Genomic DNA, 21,331 nt, shown 5'->3' with positions numbered 1-21,331 from the left:
AGAAGTCTAGTGCTAGAAACTTAGCATATGCATTTATATCTTTTATAGCAACTGGGAAACTGTACCACTATGGCTCGGTTGAAGGTCAGGTGTCATTCATTTCATTGCCCCCAAGGCTTCTGTGTGTTCATTAAGGAAGTAGGCAGTGTCGATCCCAGCCTGATGGCATGTTTGTGCTCTGAAAGAGCTGTGACAAGAGGATTAATTCTTACCTGCTGCATGGCTTGCTTGACACTTTCTTCCAGACCTCATGGGCTCCTCCTGCAATCTCCTGAAATGAACGTTTTTACACCCAGAAAAAGGCATAAGGTATCAGGGCCAAGCATAAAACCAATCAAAAATACCTGGGCAAATATTATATATTATAGATCAGTCTCTTACAAATAACTGAAGGTCAGAAAGACAAACCAGATAAATATGTCTAATCTAGCTGGTCACTGGCTAGAGGCTGGGCTGTTGCTTATCCCTCTTGACTGCTAGATTATCTGCCTAATTAACTTGTAAAGCACCTCCTGTTCCTCTGCCATCTACACAGCTAAGTGGGGGAAAGAGACTTTTGAGCTCTGCTGTGAAGGGAAGCTTGGATCCTACAGTGGTTTAAAAGATCCTGTGATATGATGGTTTGCCATTTTTAACTCTCTTTGCAGATGGGCAAATCGTTTTTCCAGAAGTCTATTTAGTGTTGCAGTTGTTTTGAAATGTTCCTTGGTCTGTTAAAACCGTAGCTTTAAATCTCAGTGATGAATGTGAACCTCTCGGTTTAACTGCTTGTTGCATCTTTGTATTTTTATGACTTGCAGAAACGAAAACCAGTCTTGACTCTGAACTTTACTGGCTATTTCCAGTGCATGTGGGCAGTTTTTGACTGCGGATAAGTGGGAGACGTAGACTAGAAAGCAGTGGTTTGCCAAGTTAAACATTTGACATGCCGCAGAAGTGGCCAGCTGGCCATGCTGCACCTAGAAGAGGTAGTCCGGGGAATGGGAATATATTGTACAGCTGGAGCATTGTTAACAGAGTTGTTAAATGAACTTGCAGGGGTAGAGAGAGAATTACTAGGATAGTAACGTGTGATTGATGGCATCTTGCTAGCCATAGAGCTTGAGTTTCTCTTCGCTGGTGGTAGGAAAAAGTGTTGGCAAATGTGTGTACTTTTAAACTAGACATGCAGAGTCCACAATGAAGAAATACAAATAATACAAATTTTTGTAAAACTAAAGTTATTAGAAGAACATCCCCAAAGGACAAAGCTTGCATGGTAAGGCTTAATTCTGGATGAGCAAATCATATGTAACAGTGACCTAATGACCTGCAGGGTATGAAGTAGGTGGCCTGTCTTAGCGCTGGCACTTGCTGTTGGCAGGACAGGGGAATGACCTGTGATGATTGGCACATGCTGCAGAGCTTCCTTGTATTTGCTGCTGTTTGCGTTCAGCTGTCGGTTCAGCCGAATTAGCTGCTCATTGCGCAAGTTGTGTCTTGTGTGATTAAAATAATTATATCCAAAGCTGAAAAATAGTTTTGTTTTCTTTGGATAAAATGGCATTAATATATGATCACTTCCCCAATTTTTTAACATTGCATTGAGATTCGCTGTTAAGATTTGAAGCAGTATAAGCCCAATATTTTTTACTGTTGTTTTTACTATATGATGTGCCATGTAGGTCCTTACTTATGTGTTTATGCACAAAGTTGATAGGGGTAGGGATTTGTTTATCTTCTATTATTTTTACAACACCTACATGTTTTTAGGAACTAAAAGTTATTAAGATATAGTGATGCTTGGAAGAAACATTTGAGTGGGATTTGATGGTTGAAACATTGTCTTTGTGGTTAGACTGCAGTCATGTCTTCAGCAAGACGGTGTGTAGCCCTGGGAGCCCATCTGCATGGTGAACATGCTGGAGGGCGACACCTGTGCGGCGCTGAGCCCCACCAGGATGGTTCCCAGTCCTGTGCCCTGCTGGCTTCTGTGCCCCTGAGCATCCCCGTGAGCTGTGCGGGCAGCGCTGCTGTACTCCTGCCCCAGCAGTAAGGGCAGAGGCTTCATCACCTTCCTGCTCGGGTTTGAACCTTCAGGGTTTTTTATAGGGATGCTAAGAGCCAGGTTTTGAGAAGCACATCTTATCAAATTTATTCTTAGATCGTAGTGCTCTTCATCTTTAAGATAATGTGAATTATTCTTTAAGTATACATCAGGAACTATCTTTCCCTTTCACATGTTGGGATTTTACTACACTGAATGTTTATTTTGCCTTTAGGTTAAACTGTTGCCTGTAAATGCCATAGTAAAAATATATCTTTATCTTTTTTTTCCCTCCAGAAATTTTATGAATAAGAATCAGAAGCCGGTGCTAACAGGCCAGCGGTTCAAAACTAGGAAGAGGGGTAGGTTACATTACGTTTTTTACTTTACTTTCCTCTTTGTTAAAATGACTAGAAACAGGGCAGGTGGAATAGCTGAAAGTTCAATAGGATTAAGGTTTTTCTCCCCTTCTCTTCAGCCATGTTAAGAGTGCAGATGTTATTTTTAACTAAGCTCTAAAAATTTTATTATTTTTGCTGTATATCTTAGGACTTTCTGTAAAATTTGGGTTCTGTAAAATCGGGTTTATTAGCTGTTAAGTCTTGTAGAAGCCTCAGGTAAAAAAATAGATTCTAACTGAGTTTATAGTATTTTTACATACAAGGAAGAGAACTTATGTTTGTTTCAGGTGTTTCTTAAAATGTCCTTTTCAACTAAGAAAGCAAAATATGAGCTTTTGTTTAAAGGTTGTGTAAAGAAAATTTTCTCACTTTCTTGGTTTTGATTTTTGTTTTTATTTCTTTGACTCAAATCAATGCCATCTCTATAAATTAACCTTTCACATCTAAAAAGGAATTCTCTCATCTTCTTTCTCCATGAGATGGTCAGATCATCTCACTGGCCCTGCTTTCTGCAACAATAGAGGTCAGAAAGCTCCTTTTTCACAAATATTTATTTCTGCTGTGTTAGTGTAGTTTCTTTTTTTATTGTTAAAATAAAACAGTTACCATTGTGTAAGTCCCATTTTATTCATTGTGATACTGGTTTTCTGTAAACGTGACCAACACTCTCTTTCCTTATGTACAATATTGCATTGATTTTTAAAGAGAGCTAAGTGGTGCTAATTATACTGTTCATCCAGGTATTCTGTACAGCAAGTGTCATCCTAACATGCTTGCTCATACTATACTCAGAGTTCATTTGTCATGGTTTAGGTGTCTGAAATGAATGCCCAACACTTTGAAGCAGAGAACAAAAATACATGTAATAAATGATTTTTTTTGTTATTATTGTTATTTTCTCAGAAAAAAAAAGTCTTGTTTGTGAAAAGAAGGCTTAGATTTTTTGCTGTTCCAATAGCAGATTATTATAGCACACACAGGTGGGGTTCCTGTCCGTCATGTAACAGACTTTTTCCATCTTGACTTTCCTGTTTCTGATCAATAGCTAACACCTGGTCTTAAAGTCTTGTGACAGAAAATGTACATAAGAACATTTTCTCAGTATGGATGAGAGAAACAAAAAGAGTTGATGACCTTTCTCAGAAAATTACAAATTCTATCACGAGTCTGAAGAGCTGAGTGAGCATCTTAAGATCTAGGATGATCGTGAAGCTTGGATGAGAATTGCAAAATAGTTTGTTTTCAGTCATGTTAAAAAGCAGTGCCAGCTTTCTCTCGTCTTTCCTCCCTTGCACACATCACTTCCTCAGATCGTTTGACTGCTGTGGTCTCTTAAATGAAAAACGTCCTTTCTATGATGCACATACAACATTTGTAGGTATAACTAATTAAAAAAAGAAACCTATATTGTTTGTAATTAAATGTCACAATGCTCCAGTAATTAGTGGGATTAACTTTCTATCAGCATGGTCCAGAACATTATGCAGTAGGAGCTGTACACTGCATTAACTACCAACAGTATAGATGTAGCTAGAGGAGTGGAATTAACAATACTTAAAGAAATACCTCTGTGAGATCAACCAATAAAAGCAATCAGATATGCATACTGCTGGGTTGATCCAACGTATTATTCAGTCTAGGTCAGTTAGTTATGGTACATATGTTGTTTGATTAAATTGTCTTAGAAAACGTTCTCTCTCTCATAAAGACTTCTTTTCTGTCCATGTTTTGCACTGTATTTGGCATAATGGGTCCTAATACAGATTTGGTCTTCGACTCCTATTCAACAGAAGTAATAATTAGAATAAATAAAGAGGTTGTATTTGTAATTCTGTGCCTATCTCTTGAATTTCTGTTACAGTGATTGGAGGTGGCACTAGATAACTTGACTACATGGAAGAAGGAAAAGGCTTGGGGGCAGTCTGGAAGATTAGGGCGGTGGGGTTTTTGAGAGATTACTTAAATGGGATTGGGGATATTAAATGGCTTTAATATAGAAATTTTAACATGCAAACACTTCTTTATGTGCTTAAAGCATAAAATCTCTTCTTCAAATATGGTGGGATCCTGGTTGCCTTACAGATACCTGTTTTCTTTCTAGAGGCAGAGGGCATCAGGAAGAGAAATAGCTTCCTAGCATGTTTATTCCCTTCTGTTTGTATATACTTTTTTGTATCATAGCAGTGTCACAGACTGTTGTCTTGGACTTAAACTAGAAGATACTATTAGTTTTTTTTATGCTGACTTTCAGTGTATCAGGGAGTCATGAAATTTCACCCAGGTAAGACAGAATGCAGTGGCTGTGGTTTGACCATGGCATTTCAGTGGTCGAGACTATTCTTCTGTGTGTAACAGGCAGGCAGGTAGGGGGTCTGAAACACGCAAATGCTGGGGGGCGTGAGCTGGTTGAGAGATGACTGCTTGTTCTTACCAGTTGATTTGTGTCCCACAGTACTCTTTTTCCCCTTCTCCCCCAGGAGCACTGCCATCCGAGGAGACAGCAAGGTGTGACATGGCAGTCAGGCATCTAATAAAAATAATTGTCCATGTGAACTCTTATCACTGGTCAGCTAGCTGCAGCTAATCTCTGAAGGTCAACAATTTCTGAGCTTTCAGAGAGCAAAAAAGGAGGAAGACAATAGTTTTTTTTTCTTTAAAGTTTGAAAGTGTATTTAGTGTCTAAAATATTTTTAAGAGGACTATGAAAGAGGAGCTTGTAAATCCCACTCCTTCCAGTTCTATTAGTTGACCTAATAAAAGGTATAAACCTTGCCTCCAGCATATATAGTGACAGGCATTAAAATCAATTTTAAAATATTTGAAGGAAGAAAAATGATGTTGTAAAGGGAAGAACCTTCTGAGAGAAGGGGACATCTCACAGTTCTATATCAAGTTCTTAGCAATCTGGGCAAAGAAAATAGTTTGGTTAGTTCTTAGTATAATCTCTGTACCTGTTGAATACAGCTTTTTTGGTGAGGGTCAGCACCCTGGTCACAACTGGCCAGTTGGCATCTGGCCAGTATTTGTGCTTATGGTGCAGATACACAGGATGTGGATTGTATTGACTCCATGCATGCAAATTGATGTCTTTGTGTTCTGAAATGGAAGAGGAAGAAATAGGAGTAGCAAAAATGCTATTAGGTAGTAAGGAAAATTTATGTATCCAGACAGTTGACAAATACCTACAGGACAAAAAGCTTCCTGAAGCATTAACAGGAACAAACAGCGTGTATTGTTTAAAGTAAGCTGACAGGCAATACCTGAGACCCAAGTTTGTTCCCATGGTATAGATAACATAGAGTTAATATCTGCTAAAAAACTGGTGCAAAAAGGTAAATGGCAGCATAAAAAGAAGCTAAGCAAAATGATGCATATTACTTTCAGGAAGAAAATTATCTAGTAAAATGTCAGTTTTTACACCTTTACATTAACATGAAGTCAGAAGAGGGGCCAAACAGGGCATCTCATTTTTGTTCCACAGAAATACAGTTGTGGGCCTTCTGTTGAGGAGTTATGATTAATTCTTAAGGAGAGGGGTACAAATGTACTTCGTGATTTCCTTAGAAGCAAAAGAAAGGAAGTAAAGATCTGGGAACATGATGAAAATTAAAAGCTCTGTATAGCACTGCTGCATTGGATATTGTGTGCATCACATCTGCAAGCTACACCTGCCTCCACTAGCCTGTGATTGAAACTGTGCTTGTTTAGTAATAGTGTACTTGACAGCTCAACATACTGTTACCACTTCTTGATGATGGCTTCTTACTCACCCTGTTGTACTACATCAGCATATTCCTCTTCAGTACATTAGCTTGGTAGGAAAATGTTTCAGTACAATTATAAATAATTTTTCATGCAATGAGTTCACTTCCTCTTCCTGTGTAAATTTTTAGTTTGTGATAGACAAGAAAATAGTAGGGTACTGCAGATGAGAGGAGGACTTCTGGGGCAGGAGAAGAATCTCTTTAAAACAGCTAAGAAATACTAATCATGGTGTTTGTGTTTGTACTGAGCACTGTGTACCCATGATACCAAGCATATAACACCTTTCAGTTTAGACATAAACATCTTAAATTTTTAGACAAAATACATTTGAAAAGGTAAAATAGGATTGTTTTTTTTATCTCCTCTCTTAAGACAGAACTCTGTCTTCGTACTGGTTAATGAATTATCAACCATTTTTTTTACCCTGCAAATAATACATACTTATCTAGTAACCCGAAAGAGAATAATTGTACTCAGATACTTGTTTATGGGTGGAGCTGGGTTTCTTGTGCGCAAATAAAACTGCCTGAAGTACACATACTGAAGTACTTATGCTTTCTTCAGTAAAAAGCTTGTTTGTCTGTGGGTTGGTTGGTTTGGTTTTTTGTTTCAGGTTGTTTTAGTACTTCAAGTTGGAAGAGAGCTGAAACTGGGTATTTGGTAACCAATCTGATGGCTCAAATGGGATTTCAGTAGTATGCTTCTCTGTAGGCATTTCCCCAAAGGCACGTTCTTCAGTTTTTCCACTTGACCCTTTCGGGCATGCCCTGCAGATAGGAGAGATGGTTACTCAAACAGCAGACTCTAGACCTTCATCACAGCTGAAAGTTGAGGTAACACAGCTGAGACCCTGAATATCTCCAAGGTCTGGGGTGAAGTAAAAGCCTGGGAAGAAGATACCTGCAGTCCAGAGAAGGGGCATATTCAGTAGTTTATTGGATTACAGGAGCACAGTAGGGGAGAAGCTAGGTTGGCACTATGGGGTTGTGTGCATTGCTTCAGAACGAGCTGGCGTTGGGAGCAGGTGGTTTCATGAGCATATGTATGGGTATCCATGGAGTTGAGTAACCCTCAGCTTTGGTCTGAGGTCAGTTTTTGGGGATGGGGCAGCAAGCCATGTGGAGATGGGTCATAACGTCAACAAGCCACTAAAAGCTAGGTGTAGCAGGGCATTTCTGGAAAATAAGATGATGCTTCATTTTTCCAGTGCTTCTGAGTGCTTGACAGCCAGCCCTGGAGCTGCTGTTGGCTGCGTGCTGCCAGGCTCTTTGGAAGGACCTCTTTGGAAGTTGACTAGTCCCCTGAGCTTCCCAGTGGCCTGGGACACTGAGTGGAAGGGACTGCTTTGTGCCTTTCAGATATGATTGTTATGGGGGAAGGGGATGCATTGGAAGAGGAGGAGAATGTGCAAGTGATGCACTGAAGATGGTAGAATGAGTGCACCCCAGGTACATGCAGGGGAGCAAGAAGAGAGAAACTTTTCTATATTAGAAATAATAAAGCCAATAAAAGTAGGCATTGTGTGTAAAATAGTTATTTAATTGCCATAAGACTATTGTGGCAGGAGGAAAGAGATTGGAGGAAGAAAGGCTATCAGAAATCAAGGTCCTCTGGTTAATGACTGGGATAAAAAGCTGCACTATGAGTTGCAGGGAAAGAAAACTTGCAGCCAGAGGATGTGTAAAGTCCAGAACCTCTTCTCCCAAAAAGTCTGCAAGAGTTGCAGCTGGCATGTTTCAGACTGCACTAGCACACGTTTAGACAGGAATTTTACCAGTCCTCATTCATCGTAGTAACTAAAAATCTCCGGACTTATCCTCTTGATACAATATGTGCAGGTTTCTTAAGAACTTGTATCAACATTTGTGTCAGCAGGTGATAACAAACTAGCTTTGCTTTTTGAGGGCCACAGAACAGCTCGCAGTTCTGTTTCTGAAGTTCAGAGTTATTTTGATGGTAACAAGCATTTTGTATGTGCCCTTATACAAAGCCAAGACTTGTTTTGTTAAGAAGCTTCAGGTGTCTGTGGTAAGCTGTTAACAGCCCGCAAGAAGAAGCAGCAGGAGGTATGGGTAAATCTACCTAGCTTTATATGGAGGTTGCAGTTACATCTGTTGTGGCTAATGGCCTTGACATAGATAGGGATGTTGTCTGGGGGTCAGACTGTACCTTAATTGAGTTCAGCCAGGGACAGCTGTAGAAAATGCAATGTGAGCACTGCTTTTCCGTGTTCCTAGTGCTGCTTAGGTCTGTGAATATGAAAGATGAAATTCTTGGTTACATGATGTTGCCTGGTCCTAAATGTTTATGCAAAAACTATTTTTATTAAAACCCTGATGTTATCCTTTCCTGAAGACTTGTCTTTTTGAAAACATTTTAGATATGTGACCATAGTTCTTTAAAGCAAAATATCAAGAAATGAAAAATGGAGTGTTCCTACAGTGAGATTATGTACACATAACTGACATTCCCTTTACTCTGTTATCAGATTTAACAATGTATAATGATACACACATTCAATAATATCTTCAACAAGAGAAGTAAGAGTATGAAATTTGAAAACAATTTCAACAGTTGCTTTTCCTCTTCTTTATTTATTCCCATATGTTTCTGTGTCTTTTGGTGTTTGGGGGATGAGGAGGAGAGGGAAGTGAGGGTAAACACTGCAAAATTTCCAGAGGGAATAAAAGCCAAACAAACTTTCAGTGTGTTGACCACAATGGGAAGAATATGTTTAGGTGCCATGGTCGTTTCAATTGCTGGCTGATACGGGATTTTAACAGAAAGTTTAAAAACTGACTCGCTCTCCTTTTCTTTATTTATCTCTGTTCTAGATGAAAAGGAGAAATTTGAACCCACAGTCTTCAGGGATACAATTGTCCAAGGCCTCAATGAAGCTGGGAGTGACCTGGAGGCTATAGCCAAGTTTCTGGATGCAACAGGCTCACGTCTTGATTATCGCCGCTATGCTGACACACTCTTTGATATTTTGGTAGCTGGCAGCATGCTAGGTAACCTGCAGTGTACCTGATACAGAATTTTGATGATCAGCCTTGCTTCTTTTAAGATGCTGTTTTTTCCTTTACAGAATGGAAATTATAAACTGTATTACAATTTTCCTTATCTAGATACTTGTTGCATCTCATATCATAGCATTGTTTATTGTTTGTAGTGTAGTAATATCTAGGGACTTGATTGTGTGAGGCATTCTGCAAATATTACAAAAAATGGATGCTGCTCTGAGAAGCCTTCAGTCTGAGCTGAAGCAGCATATAAATGCAACCGCAAAGAAAATGAGAGATGCTAACTAGGGGAAACAGAGGAATTTATTAGCATAAGAAAGTGTAATACAGCACTCCAGGTCATTAGCTGTTGCAAAGCTTGCTTTGTAGACATTACAGCAAAGGCTAGCAAAGAGAAGTGAAGGATAATGAGGAATGCTTTGTGGATGTTCATGGGGCATTTCCTCCAGGTATCAGTGGCAGCTTGGGCAAAAACATGCCTTTCACCTTCCTCTGTGTTTTGAATAAGTTGACTCTTTTTACTGGTCACATTGGTTTGATTTCTGCTTCCTGCTCTTTGGCATGTAGGAAGAAAAGATGTTTCTCTAAGACTTGAGGTAATGCAGGAAACAAAAGCCAGTGGAAATATCTAGGAAAAAAGCTCTCAACAAAATAAGCCAGGAGAAAACTTTTGCAGCAGTGTTTTGAACATTTACGTGGGCCTGGTAAGCATTAGAAGGGGTTAGGAGGATGTTCCAAGTCCTCAAATTAGTAACAGAGTGCTAATACTTTTCTCTTTGGAAAGGATTTATGTTATTGTGGTGTTTAAAGTAGTAATTAAAATATGCGCAAGGGTTATGCTCTTACCCATATTTATTTGATCACACTCAGTGCTCTCAAAACCAGCTAAGATTCCTTAGTGTGAAATGAATCTCTCAGTCCTGTGAGGTCTGTGTGATCTAAGGTGCAGCATATCAGCCAGCTGTCCCTTCTGACAGTTGCCACCACAGCCTCGCAAAGCTCCATCTCTCTCTGTTACCCCTTCTCCCCTGCTAACTAACCCTTGCCTTTTGCCTCAGTGATACTAAAATAAGAGTTATTAGACTTATTAAATCTTATAATTATAGAACATTCTCTAAAGTAAGAAATTGTTTCTTCCTTCCCCCCCCCCCCCCCCCCTTTTCTTTTAGCTCCTGGAGGCACACGCATAGATGACAATGACAAGACCAAGATGACCAACCACTGTGTATTTTTTGCAGATGAAGATCATGATGCCATTCGAAATTATGCTCAGGTCAGTAAAGGCGTGGTTGATTACTGTTTTCCATTTGTGTATCAAAAGGGATTACAGTGGAACATGTGCAGACTGTCTAGGCTGCAATAGGCTAGCTAAGGACAGTTGAAATTCCAGTTAACCAGTAATCTGCCCTAACCTATAAATTTCAGGTAAGAAAATAGGATATCTAAGATAATCTGATCACAGCTGGCAATGCTTTCTTTTACAGAAAGCAGTCTTACTTATTTCAGTCTGCTGTTGGTTCAGCATATTTTTAGATACCATCCTTATTTTTTGTTGACCTTTTCTGTATGCAGCCTGAAAGATTTGTGTGAACATATTTTTGGAAACACATGAAGTATATGAATGACAAAAAATATAAAGCTCATGCCTCTAACCTTTAGTTGTGTAACTAGCTAGGAATTGGGCATATAGTCCAAGAGGTTTAATTTCTCCTACATATGTGATATATAATTTCTTTTTTTCAGGAATAAGGCTTGCACAAATAGGCTTATGTGAAATTAACAGAAAAAAGCAATGAAGCCTAAAACATTATTGAAGAGAAGCTAACATTGCATAACTCCTTAATGGAAGATAATAATTATATGAGAAAATACAATAAGAATTCTATTGAAAGTTCAAAGCCACCATGCAATTCTGGATACAAGTAGGATTGCATAAAAACGCAATACCATTGAAACTCCCATATGTCAAAAGTCTGTTGTTAATTAAGTAACATATTTATCTTTCTAAATAACTAGTTATTATTGGGATGCTGGAGACAGTAAGTGAAAGCACAGAAGTCACTGTCCCTGCTAAGGTGTTGAGGGTGGTCAGTTGCTGAAAAGGTGCATGGTTGATTTAAAGGGTGCTGGGATCAGAGTCTGCATCGGTAACAAATGTTTGCTAAATAGCAGAAGGCTCCTTTAAAAACACATCTTTGATAATCTGAAGAAGTGAAATATACTTATTTCTGGAAAGGAAGTCAATATATCTTGTGTATCAGCTTTATTATCTCTTAAAAACAGGGTATTCTACTTAAGGAAAATCTCTGTTATTGGTAAAAGCATTGATTCTGTCATCTTGAATTTTAATATTTTACTGGTTTGATAATAAGAATTGGCAGTACCAGTCCTCCAAGGAGAAATTTAACTTTAAAGCAAAAGGTTGCATGTTGGAAAATGGAAATGAAAGCTTCAGGATTTGAAGCACTGGAATTTTCAGTGTATTCTCTGTATTTCAAACCAAAAGCCACCAAAATAAATCAAGATTTTGTAGTTAATGCCTGAAGAGATGTATCCTTTTATAGACCTCGCCAGTTTTTTTCATGCATAATGGGAAATAGAGCACTTATTGTATTATGAAAAAGTGGAGTTAGGCTAAAATAGTGTTTAGAGCTTCCTTATCTTCTAGGTAATTTCTTAACTTTGACTCCCAAATGAACCAGTAGTGTGGCTATTTTTGTGGTTTTAGTCATGGAAACAATTCAAAGAGTGAAAAGTCTTCAAGAAAAAAGGCTAAAGCTAGTGTTGATATTTTAGCAGGTTATTTGCTTATGAAGTGTACTTCTGTCATTTACAGGGACTTACAAAAATATACAAAATTTTGTTTGGAAATATGAACAAGATCCTATCTTACGTTTTCATCTTAGACCTTATTTTACACCTTATTTTATTCGAATTCTGTGTGTGTCTGCCTCTCAGCGTGGCCACAATTTGTTTTTTTCACTTGTTCTGAGCCAAAATACTACCATTTAGGGTGTTTGGGTGTAGTTTATGTTCTCTGAAAAGTGAATTGAAACTTTCTAAACTTAATTTCTCTCCCCACCACCATCCAGCCTGACAATAATGTCATTTGTTCCCCATATAAACCTTTTTACCTGTGACAGTGCCCTTTGTACAGTAGTGAGAGCAGTGATTTGTTTGTTTAATTTCTTATCTCTCCCTTCTTCCATCTGAATGCACCCTGCACCTGTGCTGCTTCTGCTTTCATAATCTGTGCTCACATGATGGGAAACAAACGGTGAAAACTGGAGAACAAGTGTTTCCAAGAACATACTTGTTGTAAAAGCTTGTCAAATGTTCTTTCTCTTTCCCTGGCAGTAGTGTGTTTTGTAAGCATTCCTGTTAGTGGATTTGACAAAGATCCTGCATCTACTGAAGATGCCCAGCAGTGCTACCTGACTGCCTCACTCCATCGGCTTACACCTGACAACGTCCCCAGAGAGCTGCATTACCAGGGGAAGGGTGCGGAGTCAACCTCCTTCTTCTCCTCCTTTCCCCTGCTTTTATCTACGGATAGGGTGAAAAGTAGAGTAGGAATAAAATTTTGAGAAATATGAAAAAGACGACTCAAACTGCAGTAAATTCTCTGATTCAAACAATGCACTATGAAGCAAGAATTGCAAAACTTGTATTTTTCCACTTGTGAACAGACTAATAGAGAAGGGTGTTTCATGGTCTGCCACGAGGCAGAAAACGCAACAGATAACTGCAGAAATATCATTCTGCTGGCTGCTCATTTCCTGGAAACAATGTCTAAAGGAAAACTGTGCAGTGGAATATTAGAGTGTGAGAAGCCAGCAGTGCTTCCTACTTTTTATTTCCTGCTGTGGAGATAATAAAAAGAAAAAATTGTCTTATCATGGATTAGTCAAAGATATTTTTTATGGATTCAGTAGTGGCAGTCTTGTTTCCCTTTGCCTTTTTTGTGAAGAAGGATGGCTGCAATTGTTACATTTTTTAAGTTAATCTGTATTTATCTTTAGGTCTTCAATAAACTTATCAGGAGATACAAATATCTGGAGAAGGCATTTGAAGATGAAATCAAAAAGGTAACGGTGGCAGTCTCCTCTTGAGCATTAATATTTTTTACCCTATGTCTAATATAATTGTATATGTATAAATGTGGTGCTGTTATGTATTTTATTTAGCTCTACTGGAAAAGAGGATGGAACCTACAGGTGGCAGCTTTAGTCTGCAAATCTAGCTCTTTGGGAATACTGCTGGCAGCACTTGATGTAGCATAATTCTGAATTAATGCTTCCTTTGGTTTCTTTGGCCAAACTTGCCTTCTATCCCAGGCTTTTTTGTGCAGAACTTTGATATGCTTTGGGGAGTAGTTCTTAATGAGAGGTGGTGTTACTATCCTGCTAATAGAACAGCTCTCTGTGGTTTTTCCATAGAATAAATGCAAATCTACTGTGCAGAATGTCACTTGATGTATGAGTATTAAACTACTCTTGCATTGTGGAATGAATCCTAACCACAAGTTTTTGTGTTTGAGGCCATAGATACGTGCAAGAGAAAGTCATCACCACTGGCGGAATGCTCAGGATTTGCCTGTTAGACTGTAGTGGATATTTGTGGATACTGTTTTGCTTTGTGATACTGAATTCTAAGGAGACAGGAGAAAACTGGGTAGAAATTTTTGAAAAACAAAATACTGATTTATTTTGTCTATTTTGAGTTCCTAGTAACAGATGTAAATATCTTTTTCTAATGGCCTGAATAAGTAATAAACACTGTGTTGTGCTGTAAGTTAACAGGCATGCTGATAATGGCAAAACCTGTCCTGTGACTAAATTACCATGTTTGTTAAAAGTAAAAGTGTGTTTCCATATTATTTAAACATTAGAAAAATTACTGCAAGGGTCAGATGAGGGTAAGTCTGGAGTATGATGCTTCACCACCACCTCTTGTGGCTGAATAAATTTGGCTCTGATTTATACATTCTTGCTCATATAGGAAATTATTTTTGCACTTGTGGCCAGCATGCCTATTAACTGATGCTGATTGCTCAATACATCATTCTAAAGACCTAAATTTACCTCTATCCCCACACAAATCTAATGTTCTTGCTGTTAATTACTATAATCATTGACATGAGAAGCGCTGACTCATAGCATTCAAGTTTCAAAGAGTGTTCAGCATATTGAGCAAATGCCATGTCAATTCAAGCCGCCTCCTCTCTCTTCTGTAACTTGCTTTATTTTGAATCCTCTAAGTCTCTAAGAATTCACTTTGCACACTTAGTGACAAAATGAGACTATGGTTAATATATAGTAATTTAACCCTTCAGTTGAGGAACAAGTGCCTCTGATGTGAAGTTTAGCCATACGTTAGCTTGAGAGAAAGCAGTAATTTGAGGTATGGTGTGACTGGAGTCATGCTACTCATTTAAAGCCATTGGAAGCATCCTAGCCATGGCAGTGTGGGGTCAGAGTGGCCTTGTTCACCTTGCAGACTGCAAATCTCAATTGTTTATGTACATGCTTTTTGTATAGTTTTCAGTGTCAGATTGCATCTTTTATGACAAGTCACGAGATTAGTTTTGCATAGTGGTCCTAGGTTGAGGGGAGATTTTTCCAACTACCCTTCTCTTGCCACCCTTAGCGCTGGTGCAAATCTTGGTGTGGCTCCTGGGGACCTGCCTTTTGGTGTGGGTGCCAGGTGCGCTCTCTTCCTCAGTTAATGCAGTTTTTCTGAGAATTAGAAACTAGGAAGGTGGTTGTGAAGGTGTTTGGGCCTGTGTATTGCACCTGCACTGTCATTGCCTTAAAAGCCTTGAGGAGTATTCATAGATGCCTTTTGCTTACCTTCTCCCTCCCCTTGCTTGTGTGAACCCACCAAGTGACTGTCTTCTAGCTGATGAGGCTGCTGGGGTTTTAACTATTTAATGCTTTTATCCCTGTGTGCAGTAACTTGTATGAGAGTAGCTGCTGATAGAAGGTCAGATGATAGATGCATTAGTATTTCTAGGTTTTTATGAAAGATTTAGTAGTTCAAAGACTACTGCAGTTAGTCGGTGGTTAGAAAAGCAAGAGAGTGACTCCTTGATGTTGTTTCATGTGTCACTATCCCAGCAATGGAAGTGATTTTTCTGGCAGATTCATTAGGCAGCTAGAGCACTTGGGGAAAATTAGCTCTTCTCATAGAAAAAGTCGTGCTAAGAAAACCAAGGCAATACCAGCAGTTTCACTCTAAAGAACCAGATGGTGTCAGTGGGACTTCGCTTTCAAGAGTGATTGTCTTAAATGGCAGTATTTGTACAAGTACTTGCTTTATGTCTTCTAGTTCATAACTTTGTCATTAGGACTTCATTATTTCCCAACACCTTTCCCTTTTTCATCTGCTTCTAGCTTTCAAATGTCGTATTTCTTAATTCTCTCCCACCAAAATTGCCAGTTATTCTTTCTTCTAGTGACATAAGCAAACCATACATCTAAAGTTTTACATCTACATTATTTTGTGCAAGCAATTTAACAGAAGATAAAGATGTTTAAGTGTATTGCTCACCTGCTGTTTTTTGATATAAGCAGTTTAAGTTCATATGAGCACTGCCCACTGTACTGGCATAGACCTATGATGACATTTTGCAATAATTTCAGTAAAATTCTCAGTTCCAACTTTGTGTTCATCTTTCTTACGTATGTATTTCTGTTCAGGTCAGTGGATGAAGAATGCAATATTAGCTGTCTATATAGTGTGTTTGCATGTTTAAGTAGCATTCTGTGTAGGTTTTTTTAATTATCAAAGTTGGGATAAAGTACAAGTAAGTATATTTTTGGTCTTAACAGTGGTAAATATTACTGAGTCATATGAGGATGTCTGAAGTACTGGGATATGTTATGAGGTCCTTTGTTCGTGTTCCAATTTTCCTAATGAAAGAACCCCAAATCAAGCTGGGAATTATGAAATAAGAGGAGACTAACATTCTGAGTTCAAATGGGGAGTAAACAGAGATGCTTTAAGTCAACTAAATAAAAGGCAAGAATCAGTCAGCGGGTATCTGTTGTTATGTTAGCTGCCTGTTCCATTGCTGATAATTCAGTGCTGTCTACAGATGTGACTAACTGTCAGATGCTAAAGCAACAGACCATTTCAGATAATGAAGATATAAAAAGACACCACACTCCCTGTGTGGATAAAATTCCCTAATTTTTGCTATTAAGGTTTCCAGATCTCAAGAGGAGAGCAGAAGCACTTGTTTTTCTTGTATGCTTTTTAATGTTGCATTCCTGTCTTTACTTGTGAGTATCTTTTCTGCCCAGAATTTGTGCCTAAAAGACTTTTTCTTTAAAGACAAAAATAGCATGGAACAGCACATTAGGTCTGGTCTTGTGCTTATTAGGCATTCTGAACTCCCACTTAAATAGGTGGGAGTTCTTATAGCTGTGATAGAAATACAAAATTGTGAGCCAGAACTGCGCATTTTATGCCTGGAATTGGTCTGTATCTCTAACAAAAGCAGTAATGCCAGTGCTTGGCTAACAGCAGGGAAGCATCAGCTTGGAGCACTTTCTGTGGGTGGTTTGGTACTATTCTGAAGTGACTTGGACATTTTGTGACTTCCCTGCTGAGATTTGTAATCGTGATGGTAAAAGAAGAGCTCTTAAAATAATCAGCAATAAAAATCTGAAACAACAGCTTTGAACTGAATGTTTTGTTCTTTTTGATTGTTTTTGAGAGGGTTTATTAAAGGTTTTAATTCTTCCTATCACCCAGTCTCCCCCTAAATTAGACTATGTTTCACAATTGCTTGAAAGTATAGAATAATATCCTTGAACAGCAGAAAATGACATGTATAAGTTTATTTGAGCTGCTTTTCAAAAATATTAGTAAAATAAAAATTATGCTAGTAGCATCAACAGTACTTTAAGTAGTGAGAGACATGTAGAAGATGAGGTTCCTGCTCAAAACATACTGCAGTGGGGTACAGTTCAAGAACACCATAATTCAGATTCAAGCTAAGAGACTTGCAAGAAGCATGTTTCAAGGGAAAGGGAAGAGGATGAGGCTGTGAACTTCATAGATACGTGATTTCAGACCTTCCAAAACATTTGAACGAATACAGATTTCTCAAAACTAGAGTTGATAAATATTTGGATGTCCTTCTTTTAGAATCCTTCTCTACCTTGGACTGCATAACTCTGGCTTTGCAGCTGGATTTCCTGCCGTTGTTGCTTTCATGACTCAAATCTGACGTGAATGATTATAACTGCTCATGATCTACTCATTACTGACAAAACCTAATGGAAGTTACAGCTCAGAAGTATGTCAAAACCTGGTTGGTCATGTTAAAGTAGTCAGTGTGACCACTTTCTAATCAAACTCCTCATCTGTTGCTTGTATGGGAGCAGAAGGAAAAAGAATTAAGTAGGCTACACAGAAATCTAAAGCTGTTTCCTCTTTGTTAACAGTCTCAGTCTCTGTACTTGCAAAAGGTCTAATTTCAAATTTTTTCTTGTGCAAATCTCATTTTGGTACAGTATTGTTGATAAAGCTTGTATAAAGAAAGGTTTAAATCCCCAGGCCTCCATTTTACACTAGGTTTATATTGAAATTCTGTAAAAATGTTTTCAGTTTTCCCATTAAATGTGGCCCCGGAGTTCCTTTACCTGCACCATTATATATACACCAGTTAATTGCTGCATTTGGAAATACAGCATGCCATTTGTTTCTCATCTGTATGTTTAGAAATAATAATTCCATTCATCTGCATCCCAAATTTTCATACATTTTTTGGTTGTGAGTCACAGTTTGTTGAAACAAAATTACACCTTGAGACTTTATAGTTTCATAATTTTTCTTTTAAGCTAGAACTGCATGTTGCAATCGTTTGGCTGAAGCCCACTAAAAAAACCCCAAATGGTTTGTTTGTGGTTGAATCATTCAGGCCTGTGTAAGCTGTAATTTAAAGCTGATGTTGTTATGTAAGTACTACCGTATAAATGAGTTTTTTTCAGTTCTATTCACTGATACAGAGCAGTTATTCATAAAACACTGCATGAATTTTAATGACTTAGTTATCTGGATTTTTAAAATATTACTACATCTGGAAAGCTTTACAGTTAATGATGAGCTGTTTAGATATCTTGGAGAAGAGCTCTCACTGTCCATGGTAACAAACAAGCACAGGGACATGTGTGATATTCTGTCCCTTTGTATGGGTAAGATTTGGTAATTAAGAAATACCCTTAATTTGGAAATGGGGTGGGAATTTTCCATCAGAATGAGCTGTTCTGCTTTAATTGCATCTATTGCTCATTCAGAGAAGGAAAAAGGGTGTCATGACAGCAGAAGGTAGCTGAGTAAAGTGCTGGTAGCTGAAGAAGTAAATGAGAATTCCTTTTTAACTCCAGCAATGGATGTCTGCAGTCTTTTTTTTTTCCTCTCTTTTTTTTCTTCTTTTTTTCTTCTTCTTTTCTTTTTTTTTTTTTTTTTAGTGATGGTAAATTTGTAAGCTAGCTTCTGATGGAATCACCAGCTTTTTGCAATGAATGAAGCTGCCCTTTGCTGTTTAGCCTCCTTTTTCCCATCACCCCTATTGTGATTGCTAACAGCATGTTAAGAAAACATTATTAACAGTAATGCTGTTGACAAAATCTCATTTTGCACTTTTTTCCTGGTGTAAACAGGTGTAATGTACTTCTTCAATATGCTTTCAAATCATTCATTTTAACATACAAAATTAAGATATTTAAAATAGATTTAATTGCCATTTTTAGACTTCTAAGAGGTAAATATGTAGTTCAGATCAAATAGCACTTAAGATGGTGAGATCTGTAATTTTTTCTCAAGCTGTTTGTTTCCTCTTGTAGTTAGTAGTGGGAATGGTGAGGTCTTAAAGCAGCTTCTGTTCCTGTCTGTCCTTTGTCAGCTTTATCAAAAATGTCTGAACTTGAAATATATTATTTTAGCCAACAGAAAATCTGTTGTAATTGTGCTGTGTTCCCTTCCGCAAAAGGAAAACAGGAAGCTTTCTCATCCTTTTATTGTTTGCATTAGTAATAGTTTTTGTAAGCTAGAAAATGAACGGCAACTGTGTGGGGCTTAGTCTGAACTCAGAAGATGTGAATGAGCAGGCTCCTGTCAGCCTGTTGAAATCAGCAAGTCTGTGATCCTAAAATTTCTGTGGGTCTCAAGCCTTTAACAAGCACTTTTATTTTCACACATATATACATATATTTGGAGAAGATGAGCCCTGTCTCCCTGAGTAAGGTCATATTCCACACGCTTGTGTCCTTATGGAAAGTGAAATTATAAGCAATCAGTGAAATGTCACTGCCATGCTTCAAGACAGATTTTGACGTATTTGCTATTAATTAGAATAGGACTTCTTCAGAAATAAGAAATTAAAATGTCTGCTAATATTCGTCTCTACCTGTTACCATTGTCTGGCTCAAATATATTTTTTTTTTTTCTTTTTTTTTTTTTCCCCCCTTTCTTGTCTGACCCACAGCTTCTGCTGTTTCTTAAAGCCTTTACTGAGACGGAACAGACAAAGCTGGCAATGCTTTCTGGCATCCTGTTAGCCAACGGGACTCTTCCTGCTACAATTTTAACAAGCCTCTTCACTGACAATATAGTCAAAGAAGGTAAGTTTCTATATGATCTTTTTTCTTACATTAGTTTTAATAGGAGATGTATTTTATTGCAATATATTTTATATGTTGAAAGCCTGTAACTGTACAACAGAAATTGGTATTTTAAAGCAGAAGCATATACAGACAGCAATGGCCAACATACTTCATGAAATCTAATAAAAGGGCAGTCAAACATAGGAAAAAAGCAACAAAAAGCAAAAACAAACTCCAAAGGATTTATGTTTTTTTGGAAGCTATACATGTGTGCAAATTGTAGAATGTATGTAGCATTGTGATACTATAAAAGTGTGAAGTATAGCATCTATAGATGCTAAGACATGTCTACTAGCATTTTTTCAAGTGTTGCCAGTATCTTGTGCATGTGAGTGTGAAGTAGGACAGAGAGCACATGCAGGCCAACTGGATATTGCCTTCATACCAGTAGTGATCAGTGATTGATACACTTTCCCATGGACTTGTATTTACCATATGGTGAGTAACTGTTCTTTGAGTCTTAGGGTAGAATGCCTTTTTGAGTTTACTTTTTTCCTCTTTTTTTGAGGGTTTTTATTTATTTATTTATTTATTTATAGCCATCTACTTGGAGTCCTGATTTTCCGAATGCTTGCTCAACAATGTCTTTCTCTGCCAGTTACTGACTACCTGGAATAATTGCAAATGCACTGTCAGTGTTAAACAGTTTTCATGAAATCTTTTTGGTTTTGTTAAAGACTTATATTTTAGCTAAAATGTATTCTAACTTTCATTAAAAAAAAAAGTATTCTAACTTCGTGTTCTCATTTGCAGCATGCTAACCATTAGATTTGTTTTCTAAATGCTGCAGAAAGAAAAGCCACAGCTGCAGCTTTGCTCTGTCATCACCCACAGCTTTCAGAATCAGAATTAAACTAGGAGAAAATTCAAACAAAAGCACTAATCCATGTCTTAGGGTGATTGCCTGAAATGTGTTTAAATCAAAGTCTGTTCCTAGTTATGGGAAGACAAAAGGCATCTGAAAACTCAAATTTTTAAAACTCAAGTAATTTGTTATATTTTAAGTTTAACACTTTAGGAATACAATTGTAATGTACAAATTCTAGAACAAATTCCACTTGCATTATGAACTTTTGTTTCTAGGAGCCCTAAGCTTTTGTCAGGAGCTTACGTATACTTTTGGTTCTGGGTTTATATATATTGAAAGTGTACCTGTAACAACATTTGGGGAAATGGTTGTTCAATCAGTGTTCTGGAATAGATCTTTTATGGAAGAATAACTAAAGGTGTGAAGGTAATTGCAAAACAGGAAAAAGAGCAAGGCTTAAAACAGGTAGATCATATAAGAATAAGCTTGATACTTTCTTTGATTTACAAAAACAAAATGCTGCAGGCAGGTGAGGTTAAAATACATGAGGAAACAATTGGGTGGCCTGAGGGAGTTGTTGATCAGCATGTTTGTATTGAATTGTAGCATTGGCAAAGAATTGGCTGAAAGTG

At 37.8% G+C, this 21,331-nt stretch overlaps 1 protein-coding gene across 2 annotated transcripts in view; it reads left to right on the top strand.

The window, feature by feature from the left end:
• The window catches only part of BZW2 (basic leucine zipper and W2 domains 2), a 59,347-nt gene that overhangs the window by 19,454 nt on the left and 18,562 nt on the right, over positions 1 to 21,331 (top strand). For both annotated transcript variants that reach the window (XM_030008900.1, XM_030008901.2), the window contains exons 2-6: positions 2,324 to 2,388; positions 9,027 to 9,203; positions 10,385 to 10,488; positions 13,238 to 13,303; positions 19,714 to 19,849. In XM_030008900.1, coding sequence (XP_029864760.1) covers positions 2,331 to 2,388; positions 9,027 to 9,203; positions 10,385 to 10,488; positions 13,238 to 13,303; positions 19,714 to 19,849 — 541 coding nt within the window. In that variant the 5' untranslated portion in view covers positions 2,324 to 2,330. The remainder of the gene's footprint in view (positions 1 to 2,323; positions 2,389 to 9,026; positions 9,204 to 10,384; positions 10,489 to 13,237; positions 13,304 to 19,713; positions 19,850 to 21,331) is intronic.

This window comes from Aquila chrysaetos, chromosome 3, assembly GCF_900496995.4.
Source record: "Aquila chrysaetos chrysaetos chromosome 3, bAquChr1.4, whole genome shotgun sequence".
NCBI lineage: Eukaryota > Metazoa > Chordata > Aves > Accipitriformes > Accipitridae > Aquila > Aquila chrysaetos.
This window is presented reverse-complemented; position numbering and strand designations above follow the sequence as displayed.